The sequence below is a fragment of the Lagenorhynchus albirostris genome, chromosome 3, assembly GCF_949774975.1.
Source record: "Lagenorhynchus albirostris chromosome 3, mLagAlb1.1, whole genome shotgun sequence".
NCBI lineage: Eukaryota > Metazoa > Chordata > Mammalia > Artiodactyla > Delphinidae > Lagenorhynchus > Lagenorhynchus albirostris.
The window spans coordinates 157,101,150-157,116,812 of NC_083097.1; the positions used below are offsets into that span (position 1 = coordinate 157,101,150).

Below are 15,663 nucleotides of genomic sequence, written 5' to 3' on the forward strand. Positions count from 1 at the left end.
TCCCACAAGCTGTGCGGCATGGCAAAAGAAAAGAAAAGAAAAAGGGCAGTAAAATAACAAAGAATAAAAAATAAAATAAAATTCGATAAATAAATAATATATTAGGAAAAATAAAAATATAACTGAAACAACTACAAGTTAGAACCTCAACAGAAAAAAGAAAAAAAGGGGGGGGGACAGCCAAAAGAATAACAAAGTATAATGAATAAAATAAAATTAGAAATATAAAAAATTTATTAGAAAAAATAAAAATATAAATGAATTAACAGTAACAAGGTGAAACAGAACCACAACCTAAAAAACAAACAAACAAATAAAAAGGCTGCAAAAGGCCTTGTCTGTGGGGGACAGAGCTTAGGCAGGGGTCAGGGCCTATGCTAAGAACCTGTGAGACCAGAATAGGCCTTGGGGGCAGGGTCTAGGTGGGGCGAGCTTTAGGTATGGGGTGAGGCCTAGGCTCAGGACCCATGCAACTGGGAAAAGCAGCACAGCCAAGGGGGGCCTTGGAGTGTGGAGTTCGGAGGTGAGGCCCTGGGTGTGTGTGGGGGGTGGATTTTAGGCCCAGCACAATTGAAGGGGTTCTCAGAGGCTGGATGATTAGGCCTGGGACCTCAGCAGGCTCCATGGGGCCCAAGTGCGTGAGGGAAATGCTGGCCGCCCTCCTTTCCATTCCTCTACTCTCCCGAGCGTCTCACCCATCCCTGTTGCTCCTGTAACCTTGGGTGGACCCCTCCAAGTGTGGGAACAGCTCCTCTCCCCCGGCTGTCCCTCAAGGGTGCTGATTCTGACCAGCCAGCCTTTACTTTTCCTCCCCTCTCCCTCCCACTCCCACAGGACCCATGTGGCTGGAGGGAGCTTTGGTGGGCAGAGGATAAGGCCCAGGAACTCAGCAGGCTCTCCAGGGCCCAAGTGGGCAGGGGAAATGCTGGCCATGTTCCCTTCTGATCTTCCGCCCTCCTGAGGGTCTCCTCTCCAGGCGTTGGAACCTCACCCCTCCCCCAGCCGCCCTCAGGGGGGCCAGTCCCATCCCACCTCCACTTCTCCTCACCCTCCTTCACCCCCACGTCCTACCTGGTCTCTCGGGGGTTCCTCCTGTCCACTTAGGTGTCCGTGGTCCCCTACCAGTGCCTGGTAGATGCCCTAGTTGCACAGAGATGCAAACTCCACGGCCCCTTAGGTCACCATCTTGACTCCTCCCCGCTCTGCTTCTCATAGGCTCTTATTATTTTTTAAACCTCTGTCTATACAATTCTATTAACTGAAGTGTTTACTCCATTTATATTTATTGTAGTTATTGCTGTGGATGGATTTAAATCTACCATTTTGCTCCTCGTTTTCCACTTGTACTTCCTTTAAGAAAATTACTTCTGTTGACATTCTATTGGATTAATCAAAATTGGTGTTACATTTTATCCCCTCAATTACCTTTTAGGTATACCACTTTCTTTGTTTTTTATTTTTTAGTGGCTGTTTTAATATTTACACTATGCGTCTTCTACTTCTTACAGTTTACAGTTTGATTTAATGTTGTATCAATTCAGGTATAATATAGAAAATTTACAATATTTTAAATCCATTTATGGTTTTTCTGGCTATTGTGTTATTGTCATATGCATATTTCCACATATGTTTAAATCCCTAATGCACTTTTAATATTTTTTTCTAGACAGGAAGTGATTAACCCTTTTGAGGAAATATTATCTGTTATATTTATTTACATATTCTATTTTGCTGCTTTTCATTCCTTGTGCTTTGATCTTCTATCATTTCCCCTTAGTCTGAAATAATTCCTTTAAAAAATCTTGTTTGAGTATGCTGGAAATTCTCTTGCTTTGGCTTGTCTAAAAATATTCTTATTTTGCCTTCATTTAAAAAATTTTTTATTTTATTTTTTTGGGTGCACTGCGCAAGCATGTGGGATGTTCCCCAACCAGAGATCAAACCTGTGCCCCCTGCAGTGGACATGCAGAGATTTAACCACTGGACTGACAAGGAAGCCCCTTGCCTTCATTCTTTTTTTTTTTTAATTTATTTATTTATGGCTGTGTTGGGTCTTCGTTTCTGTGCGAGGGCTTTCTCCTGTTGTGGCAAGTGCGGACCACTCTTCATCGCGGTGCGCAGGCCTCTCACTATCACAGCCTCTCTTGTTGCGGAGCACAGGCTCCAGACGCGCAGGCTCAGTAGTTGTGGCTCACGGGCCTAGTTGCTCCACGGCATGTGGGATCTTCCCAGACCAGGGCTCGAACCTGTGTCCCCTGCATTGGCAAGCAGATTCTCAACCACTGCACCACCAGGGAAGCCCTTGCCTTCATTCTTAAACAGTATTTTGCTGGTTTTAAAATTGTAGATTGACAGTTTTTTTCTTTCAGCACTTTAAATATGTCTTTCCATTTGTTTCTTGTCTCCAGTTTCCAATGAGTTCACCTATATATTTAATGGATATTCTTAATTATGTTGTGTCCTGTTTTCTTTGGTTAATTTTAACGCTTTTTCGCTACTATATGTTTTCAGCAGCTTGATAATAATGTGCTGAAGTCTGGGTTTCTTTTTAATCATTTGAATTAAATGATAATTAGATCTACACACTGGGGTCATATATAATTATGGAAAATTTTAGGCCAGTACCATGTCATGTATTTTGGGGAAACATTTCTCTTTTCTCTTTCTTGGACTCCTTGACACACTTGTTAGATTATTTGATATTTTCCAATAGGTTTCTGATGCTGTTTTCATTTCCATTCTGTTCTCTTTCTGTGTTTAGCTTGAGGACTTTCTACTGGCTAGTCTTATAGTTCAGGGGTCAGAAAACTATGGCCCATGGGCCAAATATGGTCCACTGGCTATTTTTAAAAATAAAGTCTTATTGGAACAAAGCTACAATCATTTACACATTGTCTAAGGCCGCTTTTATGTAAAAACAGCAGAGTTCAGTAGCAGTGACAAAGATCATAGGGCTTGCGAAGCCTAAAAAATTTACTATCTGGTCCCTTAGAAACTTGCCAATCTCTGTTCTACTTCATGATTTTTTTACCTTCTACTATGTCCAAGATGCTCTTAATCTCATCCAATGATTTCTTCATCACAGCTTGTGTTTTTCAGGTCTAGAATTTCACTATTGTTCTTTCTAAACTTCCATTGCTCTGCAGAAAATCTCTCTTGTCACTCAATCTCAGGTTCATCCTGTACCTCATTTAACCTACTTGCACTGGTCATTTAAAAATTCTTTCTTCTAATTCTAAACCTGGGCCACCTAGGGGTCTGCCTGTATTGATGGTGTTTTCTCTTGGCAGGTAACAATTTTTTTTCTTGCCTTTTTGAATATTTTATAATTTTTGATTTTATGTCACACATTTTGAATAACCAACACTGGAGACTGAAAGAGATCATTTATTTGTTTTATTTTCCCAGAAATGTATGAGGTGCTGATCATTTTGAGCTCACCATTAGAAGAGCTGAGTTGGGGCTGAGGCAGTTTCAATTCTCCTTTGGTTTAAAATGTGATTACTGCCTTTCACTACAACCTTTGAATTCTTTTAGTGTCACACCCACTGAGGATTGTATTTATTTGACCATATCAGGATTTGAGCTGGAAGACGGTTGGATTCCACTTATAATAGTGTCAGTTCACTTCTGCATTCACCTCTAGCAAGACACTGGCTAACCCATGACTGAGAGCACCCTGTTTTCCAGCTCCATCCCTTCTGCTAATTAGCAGAAGTTCTCTGGTGGGAAGAACTGTTAATCAAGAGAGTTATATTTACATTTAGGACCCTTCCAGACTTCAATCTCATGGCAGTCCACATCTGGTTTCTCCTGGGTTTAATGGAAACATGAAAGGTGGGAGAACTTTTGCAAGGGTCACATTTTTCCCCTCATCTGGATGAACTCCCTTCTCCATAGTATGAAAAAGAAATGTATAATAAATATGAGAGTAGCATTGTTTCTAGCCAATGACTATGAGGTTTTTGAGCATCAACCCAACTGGATATATGCCTGTTACCTACCTGGTGCTTCACTTATCTCATCTTATATACTCACCACAAATACCCTGTGATATACGGGTTGTTACTCCAGATGAGGTAATTGTGACCCAGATATGTGAATGATGCTTTTCTGGGATGACTGCTGTCAAGAGAAGAGGGAAGGCAGCAGAGGATGGAAGTCTGTCATTGGTTGAGTACCTTTTGCTTGCCATGCATTTCACAGATACCAATTCACTTAACTTTCCTAACGGCTTTGTAAAATCTTTATCCCTATTTAACAGACAAGGAAAAGTGAGGTTCACAGAGGTTGGGCAACTTGCTCAAGGTTGCTGACTGAGAACTGGTAACTCATGATTTGCAGTAATTCTCCAAACCCTTGCCTATACCTGTGAAACAGGTCCATCTGTTTCTGGACTTGAGGACCACTGTGATTTGCAGTATTTATTGAGTCATCTATTCCTCAATTTTCAGAATAAGGAAGGAGAAATGTCCAATTATCTACAACTTTTTTTAACATCTTTATTGGAGTATAATTGCTTTACAATGGTGTGTTAGTTTCTGCTTTATAACAAAGTGAATCAGCTATACATATACATATATCCCTATATCTCCTCCTTCTTGCGTCTCCCTCCCACCCTCCCTATCCCAGCCCTCCAGGTGGTCACAAAGCACCAAGCTGATCTCCCTGTGCTATGCAGCTGCTTCCCACTAGCTATCTATTTTACATTTGGTAGTGTCTATATGTCCACGCCACTCTCTCACTTCGTCTACTGCTTGTTTTTAAAAACGCCTTGTATAATTTTGTGGATCTCCTCCGGCCAGCTATTGTGGTGAGGACTCTGAATTTTCCCTGGAGGCTTGAGAGTAAGAATGAGAGAATTACTCTCCTTTGAAGATTTGGGTTTCCATAGGTATTGATTTTGCATCAGGTAAGTGAGTCTCTTTTCAGGGTCCTCTGTGAGTGGAAACAAGAATGGGGGCCACCTTCATGTCTTGGAACTAATATATTAAGGAAGAAGGTCCTCAGTCCCCAAGAACGGCTGACATTTCCATGTCTCTTCTCTGTTTCCCTGGTGACAACAAATACCTACAGAATTGTGACACTTAATGTCAAGCTTACTAGTTTAAAAACTTGTAAAAACGATACAAAAATCTCTCCTTCCCCCACTCTTGATTTTCCCCCTTTCCCCTTCCCATGTACATATATATACTATGTGCTCACAACCTGTCCACACCAAGCCTGGGGGAAGTTAAGAACCTCTTGAGTCCTTCAAATGCTGATGTCTTGCCCTGACTGGAGACAATGGGGTTCAGGCCTGGGAAATGGGGAAAAGAAAAATGGGGGTGAATGGTGAACCTGAACTCTTAGGACTCCTTCTGTCCTGCTCATCCATTCTGGCTGCCAAGACATAGTTGACATCAGACGAGGAAGATTAAGGAGCTTCCCATGGTACTTGACACTGGAAGCCACGTGATACATTCATCTTCATCCCAAAGACCATAAATAAGTACCTAAACCTCTCAGCCTGTAGGACTACCACCCTTTGGTGAAGTTGCAGTCTCACTCCAGAGGAGGAAGTTCCCAGACTCGTGCATGCTGGTTGGAGCTCCGTGCCCACGGAGACATGGAGACTTTTTCGGCAGGAAGGCGCCTCCTGCTGGAGAACTGCCCGCCCCAGCCCGGGCTTTGGCACTGGAGATGCTGATCCAGCATTTTAGGGATGCTTGCAGCCTCAACAAAAGGCACGCTGCCCATACGCGCTGTCTGTCTCAAGGGTGCGCTGGAGCTCTAGTTCCTGGACCGGGTTGGAGCCCAAGATGGCATCTACCCATCTGCAGCCTACCCTAGTGCTCTTCAAGGTACTGATGGAGATGCAGGGTACGGCTGGCCCTTGCCCCAGGGAGACTGGAGCCTGCCAGCAATGGGAAGGAGAGCAAGGCTGAGGCTGCACAGCCTCAGGCCCTGGGGATGGAATTTAGGCTAATGTTAACTTGTTTGTCAGAAGAATAACAAGTTGAAAGGAGCTGAGTTGCTATTTTTATCCTATTCTTACTTCCAATATGTATTGGGTGAGTTTCAGAGCGTAGCCAAACCTTACAAGTTGCTCCACTTTGATCCATCAGGTCTCAGTACAAGACCAAATGGTTTAATTCACACAATTTAATAGAACCTTGGTGATTTGGTGTCTGCTTGCTCATGACCAAAAAATATAAAGTCAAGAGAAAAAAAGGAAATAAAGTCAGGTTTTTAACCTCGCATATTATTTCCAACATTTCAGGTGTATCTAGAATCCAAAAAAATTTTAACAATGAAACTGTGTAAGAAAAACAAAGGGAGGGTTTCCCACCGCTTTTTGGGTAAACAATATTAGACTTACAAAAAATTTGCAGGAATAATAGAAAGAACTGTACAGGAATACTCCATAAGTGATGTTGTGTCTTTCTCAGAGAATCACATTCTGAGCCCCTGATCTTTTGCCCCTTTACTGTTGATGTTAACTTTGACCAGTTGTTCTTTGCTTACTCTTTCCTCAGTAATTAGTAAGTGGTTATGTAGAGATTCTTTAAGTCTGTTTTTCCTTAAGCCCTCCCTTGTTCAACCCTTTAGCATCCATTGATGCATTCCTGAATCATTTTACTATGGTGCTTACAAAATGGTTAATTTTCTAAGCCCATTTTTTCCCTATATTTATGAGTCAGTATTCTACAGTAAGGAAGAGCTTTCCCTTCTTCCCCATTTACTTACTTGCCTATCTGCTATTTGTCTTCGAGGATAGGAGAATATGTCACCCAAAAGAATTCCACTGTGCTATCTTGATTGTTTTGAGCTAAAGGCACTTGAAACACAGTGAATGCAGGGAGAGGCGTTCTCTGAACTCCCCCTTATGTGTCTATAAACATATCCTCCCAAAGGAATGTGGTTGTCAAAACTCCCCTCCCCAGGAGTTTCATCCCACAGGGAAAATTGACTCTTATCATGGGAGAAGAGATACGAAGTGACACCCACATCCAGATGAACTTTGTCAGAAACTATCATATTTCCCATCTATTCTTCTAAGGCCCATCCATCTTTGCTAAAAACCACCTACTCTTCCTTAAGCGGCCTATATCTCCACTCCTCTTTTGAAATTAAGATGGTATTTAAGCCTGAATTCTAAGTCATCTCAGAGTTTTTCACTTTCTCCAGTTATCTCACATGTATACATGAGATATACATATTAATACATTTCTGTTTGTTTTTCTCTTGTTAATCCGTCTTTTATTACAGGAGTCAGCTAAGGACTCAGATGATGAGAGTGCCTGCCATTGAGTCTCTGCCAAAATGCAAGTGACAATGGTTGATTCCCTTGCTGTATGAAGCTCTAAATAAATAGTGTTTACTTTTCTCATTTAGCTGGTCTTCATTTATATCCACAGTGCTCAACAATTATTTGTTGAATGAACAATGAAAAAACAATAATTGAGTAGAAAAATTACAGGACTTCAATTGAGTACAAGATTTGCAGAAGAACTGACTAGACTCCACTTCTTATCATTCACGATTCAGTTCCCAGAGAGTAGCTAGATATTCACTGTGACACTCAGTGGTGATCACATCTCTCCCAGCACCCATGGGTGAGGTGAGGGTGGAGACCCCTGAGAGAAGTATAAGTGGATGTGTGAAGGGATGTTTCATGGATGCCTCTTTCCTTTGTTTAGAAGGGAGTCTGGGGTATTTTTCAAAGCCAGGGCTATGGGGAATGAACTTTGTCCTGAAGCCATTTCATTAAGTTTGGCTTGCTCGTTGGGATGGAGCGTCTGTCTGTTCTCTGGGGTCATTATGAGCTGAGTTGGGTCTCCCAGGATATTTATTCTACAACTAGAGGTGTAAACCTGGGACATGAGCTCATCGATTTATGAAGAAGCAGAAGAATGCCTTAGATGGTTAATTCTATAAATTTTTATTTGGAGCCAAGGAGTTGGAGGAGAGTCTATGTGTAAGAGCCTTACTCAGGCCAACATTGCTCATGCATTGCTCTGAGGACTAGATCTTTGCGTATTTTTGGGTCTGACCCGTCTCTGCTGAGCTCCACAGGGTGGAGTGGAAGGTGAACTGTGGAGACCTGAATGGGAGTGATAGGTGCTGAAGGGGGTGAGGAAAGACCTGCCAGATGACGGACTAAAGGTGACCAGAAGGGGAAGAAGTGGATCTGACTTCAAGTTTCAGCCTAGGGAGCGTCCAGCTGGATACAGACATATCTCCTTGTTGCCAAAAGTTGTCAGTATCAGAGACCAAGAAGATGGTAATCTTACTTGGGCAAAATTGTTATCATTGTTTATTTGATCTCCAGTCTCTGGACTCAGTTCCAAAGCAGGCAGACAGACCTGTTGGGTCACTGCCACACGTGTGCCCTCATTACTCTGGTGCCCTGTGGCCGTGCTTCATTCCTGCCTGTGCTGATCTTGGCATCTACCTCCCTGAGTTATTTTCTGTCTCCCTTTGCTGGCATGTCTCTGTAACTCGCTATGTCCTAGGATTTCCCTGTCTGCTGCCATGATATCCTGACTCTAGTGCTAAGATGAAAATGGCATTGTGCATGCACACTGTCCTAAGCCAGTGTGTGAACCTATATCCCATCAGAATCACCTTGGGAGCTTTTAAAAAATCATATATGACTACGCCCCATCCAGACCCAGTATCCACTCCCCCACGGGGTGGGACCAAGGCATATGCACATCTTTTTTTTTTTTTTTTTTTTTTTTGCGGTACGCGGGCCTCTCACCGCTGCGGCCTCTCGTGCTGCGAGGCACAGGCTCCGGACGCGCAGGCTCAGCGGCCACGGCCCACGGGCCCAGCCGCTCCGCGGCACGCGGCATCCTCCCGGACCGGGGCACGAACCGGCGCCCCCTGCATCGGCAGGCAGACTCCCAACCACTGCGCCACCAGGGAAGCCCCCATATGCGGATTTTAAAAAACATTTTCTCAGACATCTTTGAGACATAAGCATGACTTCAGTCATGAGCACAGGACCCCAGGAATCTCACTCTTGCTTTTTTTTCTGTTCATAATTATCTTCCTATGACAAATGTTTTCAATAGTTTTTGTCTCTCTTTGACAGTCTTTCCAGTTTCTATTAGGGGAAATTCTTGAATTGCAATTGTGACATCACACAAGACAGAAGCAACACACTTCAAAATACACCTGTGGAGGCCCACCATTTGTGGAATGAGTATTGGCCATTCCTTCTTTGGAATATTAATTGTCACTGATTCTTAAAACAGTCACAGGTTTTAACCAGGTTAGTGTCAGCCAAGGTGAGTGATGTACAACAGGGAGACAGATATGTCCAAGTCCCTGCCCTCATACACCACACTGTCAAAGTAGCAGTGTGGGCTGGAGGGTTGACATATGTCCAGAGATGCCGTGGACCAGCTGGAGAAAGAGTATCTCACCGCCCAGGGTCAGAAGGGAGGGGTAAGGAACTGAAGTAGCACCGACGGATGGGGTCAGAAGGACCAAGACAACTGATGGTTGCAAGGCAAATTTTATTATGCTACAGTTGCAGATTATCTAGACTAGAAAAAGGAAGGCTGCCAGATGGTGGTTTACATTATCTACAGACTGTCTCGGCTCAAGGTTAACTTCCCTGGGAGGAAACCCATAAACCCAGAAGCATCAAAAATAACCTGCATGTGCAGGGGGGAGACAGCTTTGCTTGTCTCATTTTACATTCTTTCTGATCTCTGGGCCCTGGTGATTTATCTCCCATGGAATGGAACAAGGAGGGGAACAAGTAGGGACAGTCCCTTCGAGCAGCGGCCGCATGCCTGGCATGTCCTTACCTGCCCTCAAGGCTGACTGCTTCCCACACAGAGAGGCATTTCTAGAGTTCTGAGGTTCTCATGATGCATTTGACACAACACTTAGCTCTGTTGCAGTGCCTGCTGCGTTGGGAAAATATAATTAAAAAACAAATGTCCTCCCTACCCTGAAAACCTCTCCGCAAAAGTAGGAGAAAGAAAACAGTTTTATTTTTGAATAAACATTAAATCAGCATGTGATGTGCATCACAGGGAATCTGCTAAGAGATTGCAAAGACAGAAGGAATGTCACCCTTTTGTATAGGTAGACAGTGACAACCCATTACATAACATGCTCTCAAGATAAACAGTAGCTACTCCTCAAGGAAGAGGACTTAACAGCACCGTTTGTCACAAAGAGTTCATCCTAGATTCACCTGGTAATTGGGGTGACTACCTGTGTTAGGTAGCTGGCTTTATCCAAACAAATACAAACTTCACACATGTTATGACAACAGAGAGTTCTGCAACTTGGAGCAAGGTGCCTGCTGAAGTTAGGGTCCTGACCTACAGAACCTGAGATGTAAGGGCTCTATCTTCCTTGATGATTACATTTCAAAGAGATGGATTCTAGGTCCTTAGGAAGACATTCCTGAGTCAGAAATCTGGTTAGAGCTTATTTTAGTTTTAAAAGGTTTACATACATTTCAGAGAGATAAGGAACGTACAATTACAGATTTTTTTAAGTAATTGCTAAGGAAAATGGAGGTAGGAGTCTTTTCCTTTCTTTTCAGTTTGTATTGGTCCTTGCACCTGTCATCCCCTTTCCCACCTCCTTCTCTCTCTCTCTCTGCACACCCAATACTCACTTCCCCCTGTCAGAGGGGAAGAAATTTTCCTATACCTGTCGAGGTTCTTCTTGCTGGTTTAAGAATTAGATTGACATGAAACAGATTCACAGGAGAAAATCAAACAAAGGTTTAATAACATGCATATCTGAGAGAGACTCAGGAAAACTGAGTAACTCACCAAAAGGGTTAAAACCTTCGTCTTTTTTTTTTTTTTTGGTGGGGGGCGGTATGTGAGCCTCTCCAGTTGCGGAGCACAGGCTCCGGACGCGCAGGCTCAGTGGCCATGGCTCACGGGCGCAGCCGCTCCGCGGGGCACAAACCCGTGTCCCCTGCATCGTCAAGCGGACTCTCATCCACTGCACCACCACGGAAGCCCTAAAACCTTCATCTTAAATACCATCTTCGGCTTTCAAGGCAAAAGAGGATTTGGGGGTAGTGGTTTGGGACTTCAAAGGGGAGGAAGGCAATTCACATGGAGATGAAAAAGCAAATGTTTGGTAAATAAATGTTTGCTGGGCCATACAGTGACAATGGGAAACAGAGTGGACTCTGATCTCTAGACTCCGCCTAGAGTTTCCCCCAACACCTCACACACCCCCTCCCCCCGCCCCTACACACATACACACTTGGTCCATGTTCTTTGTAGATATCTCTGGTGATAGCTCTATTCTGGGACAGGCCCTGTGTCTAAATTCTTTTAGGTGCTTAGGGGGAAGGTCAAAGTTTCTTCTTTAGTCTCTTGTGCCTGGATTGTTTTCAGCTCTAAATAATCCACATGCCAAAGAGACATTTTGGGGTGACATTGTGTTCCCCTACATCTTCTTAAATCTATATCCCCTTTTCGTAAATCTACGGCTAGTCACCTGTTACTTAAAACCCCTTCTCTCTCTCCCTTGCATTCTCTGACCCTCCTCCTCTGGGGGCTTGCTCCCTGGTCTTTCAAGAGAAATAAGATCAAATCCTGAGGACCTCTGAGAGCAAATGGATATTCACTGCAGAAGGAAAGGATGGGGCTATGACGATGCGTTGGGCACTGCCCTGTAGAAGAGGCAGGAGGCAGTTATCTTCCTTGTATGATACAGATGCCAGGTAAGTTGCTTTGTCCTTATGCTTGCTCCTCTATTTTTTCTTCAGGGCCAAGGCCATGGATGTGTGGAACCACACCGCCCTATCGGATTTCATCCTTTTGGGTCTGTTCAGCTACTCACCATATGATTTCTTCCTTTTTTCCCTCGTCCTCTGGCCTCTGCTGCCGCCCTGGCTGGCAACATCCTCTTCTTCCTGCTCATACAAGCCGATAGGTGCCTGCACACCCCGATGCACGTTTTTCTCAGCCAGCTCTCTATCATGGACCTGACCCTGAATGACACGGTAGTACCCAAGATGACAGCCAACTTCCTCTCGGGCAGTAAGTTCATCTCTCAGGGTGGCTGCGCAGCTCAGGTCTTCTTGGTGGTCATGGTAGGAGGAGCTGAGTGCTTCCTCCTAGTGTCATGGCCTATGACAGGTACGTGGCCGTATGTCACCCCCTGCGGTACCCTACGCTCATGAACTGGAAGGTCTGTTGTCTGATGACCTTGGTGTCCTGGATGGTTGGAGTGGCCGACAGCGTGATTGACGTGGGCGTGGTCTTCCGCTTCCCCTACTGCGGCTCTACAGGCGGATCACTTTTTCTGTGAGATCCCCGCCCTGCTGAGGCTCTCTTGTGCTGACACCTCGCTCTTCCAGGACTTCATCTACGCTTGCTGTGTGGTCATGCTGCTTCTGGGGGTCATTGTGGCTTCCCATGCCCGGGTCCTCACGGCTGTGATTAGCATGCCTTCTACTGAGGGGAAACAGAAGGCTCTGACCACTTGCTCCTCCCACCTGGCTGTGGTGGGCCTTTACTACAGGGGAGGCACATTTAACTACATGCAGAAGGCTTCTGCTGGAACACCAGCGGGAGACAGAGCCATCTCCACCTTCTACACCATCTTTGTGCCGATGCTCAACCCACTCATTTATAGCCTGAGGAACAGGGAGGTAATGAGAGCCCGGAAGAGGGTGCTGGGGAGATGGAGAGTGTAGACACGCCCACCCTTCTGGGGCTTCCTCTCTTGTTCTGCTCCTTCCTCTGCAGCTCAGGTGCTCTTGTGGCCCATGGTCCTCCTCTCTACTCTTTGGACCCTTCTGGCTGGTTGGGTTGAGGCTATGAGCTGAGCAACCTGAAAACATTTGGATTGAAGAGGTCAAGGAAACAGATGGTAAGTGATCAGTTTCACAGTCAATCTTTCCTCCACTGAGCACCCCTATTTCTGTCCAATGAAGGTAGATACATAGATACATTAGTTACCTTTTCTCCAAAATTGCTAGGGGCAGTCTTTCTTCTGAATTGCATGTTAAAAGTCAGCAAGGAGGGCTTCCCTGGTGGCGCAGTGGTTGGGAGTCCGCCTGCCGATGCAGGGGACGCGGGTTCGTGCCCCGGTCCGGGAGGATCCCACATCCCGCAGAGGTGTTGGGCCCGTGAGCCATGGCCGCTGGGCCTGCGCGTCCGGAGCCTGTGCTCCGCAACGGGAGAGGCCACAACGGTGAGAGGCCCGCGTACCACAAAAAAAAAAAAAAAAAAAAAAAAGTGAGTAAGGAGTGGGAACCAATTCAGAGCTCATTGTTCACTGAAATGTGGTGCCAAGATCAGAGGTGGAGTCTGACATGTAGGAGCTGTGCGACCTTGGACAATGTTACTTCATTCTCTGGGCTTCACTTTATCCTCTGTACCATCATAGCTACCAATAAAGTAAGTCCAACATTTCCTGACACTAATTACTAGTTACTTACTATAACACAAACTCCGTTTCAATCTATCTTATGTCATTAAGCAATGTAAAGAGTTTTGTGCCTTCTTGAAATTGTATGTTACATATAAGTGCCAAAGTAGAAAATCTCCAAGAAAAACAGCCAGGACACTTTTATAGTCTGTAGGTCAGTATAACACTGCAGAAGGGACAGAGACACAAAGGTATCACTCCATGCAATCAGGGAATTTGGGGAGACTATTAATTCTTTTTTTTTTTTTTTTTTTTTTGCGGTACGCTGGCCTCTCACTGTTGTTGCCTCTCCCGTTGTGGAGCACAGGCTCCGGATGCGCAGGCTCAGCGGCCATGGCTCACAGGCCCAGCCGCTCCACGGCATGTGGGATCTTCCCGGACCGGGGCATGAACCCGTGTCCCCTGCATCGGCAGGCGGACTCTCAACCACTGCGCCACCAGGGAAGCCCGATGAAACACTTTTTGTAACAGCATCAGAGTACAAGAATAACTACAAATGACAAAAGACTTAAAAGCCATGGTTAAACATCTGATTACAGTGCAATCGATAAAGAAACTTGGTTACAATCACCCGAATTATGAATGACTGCATTTAATTTAACATACCAAATAATCCTGGTTAAATATTTCTCTTTGAGATACTTTAGGGGTCCTCTAAATTATCCCAAAGTTAGCTGGAAATCAAAAGAACTTTAATTAAAATGTTTATTTGTGAAGTTTGTCAAAAAGTTTTAAAACACTTGGTTAAATAAGATCACAGGTCACTGTGAGACAATACTTATTCTGGCCAGATTATTTTTTAATTTCTGATTATATAAGTGCTTAATTTTCTTTAAGTCAATTAAATAGAGCTCTTTTATGAATTAATTTTTGGCAATACCATACATCCACGACACACACGTAGATACATACAAACACACAGACACAGAGGCCTCAGAGTTCCCATTCCAAAATTTCAGCCATGAGTCAGGTACAGTCATTTGAAACCCATCAGTCTACAAAAGAGATTGGATTAAAATTGGGTTTCTGGCAGATGGAACAAATCAAGCTCACTTGTCCAAATGGCTAAACCCTTTTTACTAATATTTATGGAAAAGATACTTAAGATTTTTATTTGTCCTTGACAAGTTCCAAATTATTTACCTCCTTTTTCAAAATTTGTATTTTAAAAAGATGGCAGAGAGAAGCGTTCCTGAGAAGACCAGATAGGACATTTTCATCTCAAAGGTACAGGCAAGTTCCTCCTAGGATGACCTTGTTTCCCCTTTGGTTAATACTTACAAGCCTCTTAAGATAAATAGGGAAGGTTTGGGGAGTGGTAAATGGAATGGAGGGCTTTGGATTATTTTTGGAGTCACACCTCTGGTCCTGTAAAAACTAGATTTGTAAAACAAGGACAAGTTTTGTTTTGTTTTTTTCCAAAGCATTGGATGGTTACCTCAATGATATTGAAGGACTGACGTACCCATTTACCTATGTTGGAATGTTTTACTTTTCCTCATTTAGTTTAGGGGAGAAGCCCTCCCCAAAAATTCCTATCAGGTATGGTTAGTTTAGTCAGACCAGTGGCCTCTCATTTTGGTAATCTATTTATAATTTGGGGGATCCTCCCTGGGCTTAAGAAATTTTAAAATTATGGCTCTTACTCTGGCCTTTGATCTGAAGAGGCTTGCCTATAGCCTCATGTGATCCCATTTTTAAAGGTAGCTGGACAATTTTTAGCCCAATTTTTTTCCATCCATTCCATTCCTATCCTGTAGGCACACTCAGCTTGAATTTTATAAGCACACAGAGTGGAGGCATTCATGGTATTACAGCGTCTGGATTTGTCCACTCAAAGGCAAAGAGATATTGGGAGTCTTGGTGCAGCAGGGAAACGCAGAAGAAAGTGACCTTTAGTTCTGCCACTGTGAACCAGTCTAATAGCCCATAGTTTAAAAACTCAGACAGGGTGGAATGGAGATGCCCTCTGGCTTGGAACTGGGGTAGACTCCTTCAGTCAAGAGTCGTTGTCTTTCTTGGTGGGTGTCTTCCCTGTGAGGGTCTCCAACTTGGACTATTGTCTGGAATTTAATGAGCGAGTCTGTTCCCAACAAGGGGAGAGGGCACTCAGGCATGAGAAGAAACTGATGTGCAAATGTAAAATTTCCTAGCAAGCAGTTGAGAGGAGAGGTGAATTGCTTGGTTTGGGGCTTTCCACCAATCCCCATTATCATACAGGATTGGGAGGACAAGGGTCCAGGG

At 44.1% G+C, this 15,663-nt stretch overlaps 1 protein-coding gene across 1 annotated transcript; it reads left to right on the forward strand.

Annotated features, from left to right (window-relative positions):
• The first annotated feature begins 11,759 nt into the window (after nucleotides 1–11,759).
• Nucleotides 11,760–12,682, forward strand: LOC132518457 (olfactory receptor 2M3-like). Its single transcript, XM_060146403.1, is given in 4 exon segments — nucleotides 11,760–11,853; nucleotides 11,856–12,101; nucleotides 12,104–12,269; nucleotides 12,271–12,682. Coding segments are annotated over 4 exon segments (918 nt in total).
• The last annotated feature ends 2,981 nt before the right edge of the window (nucleotides 12,683–15,663 follow it).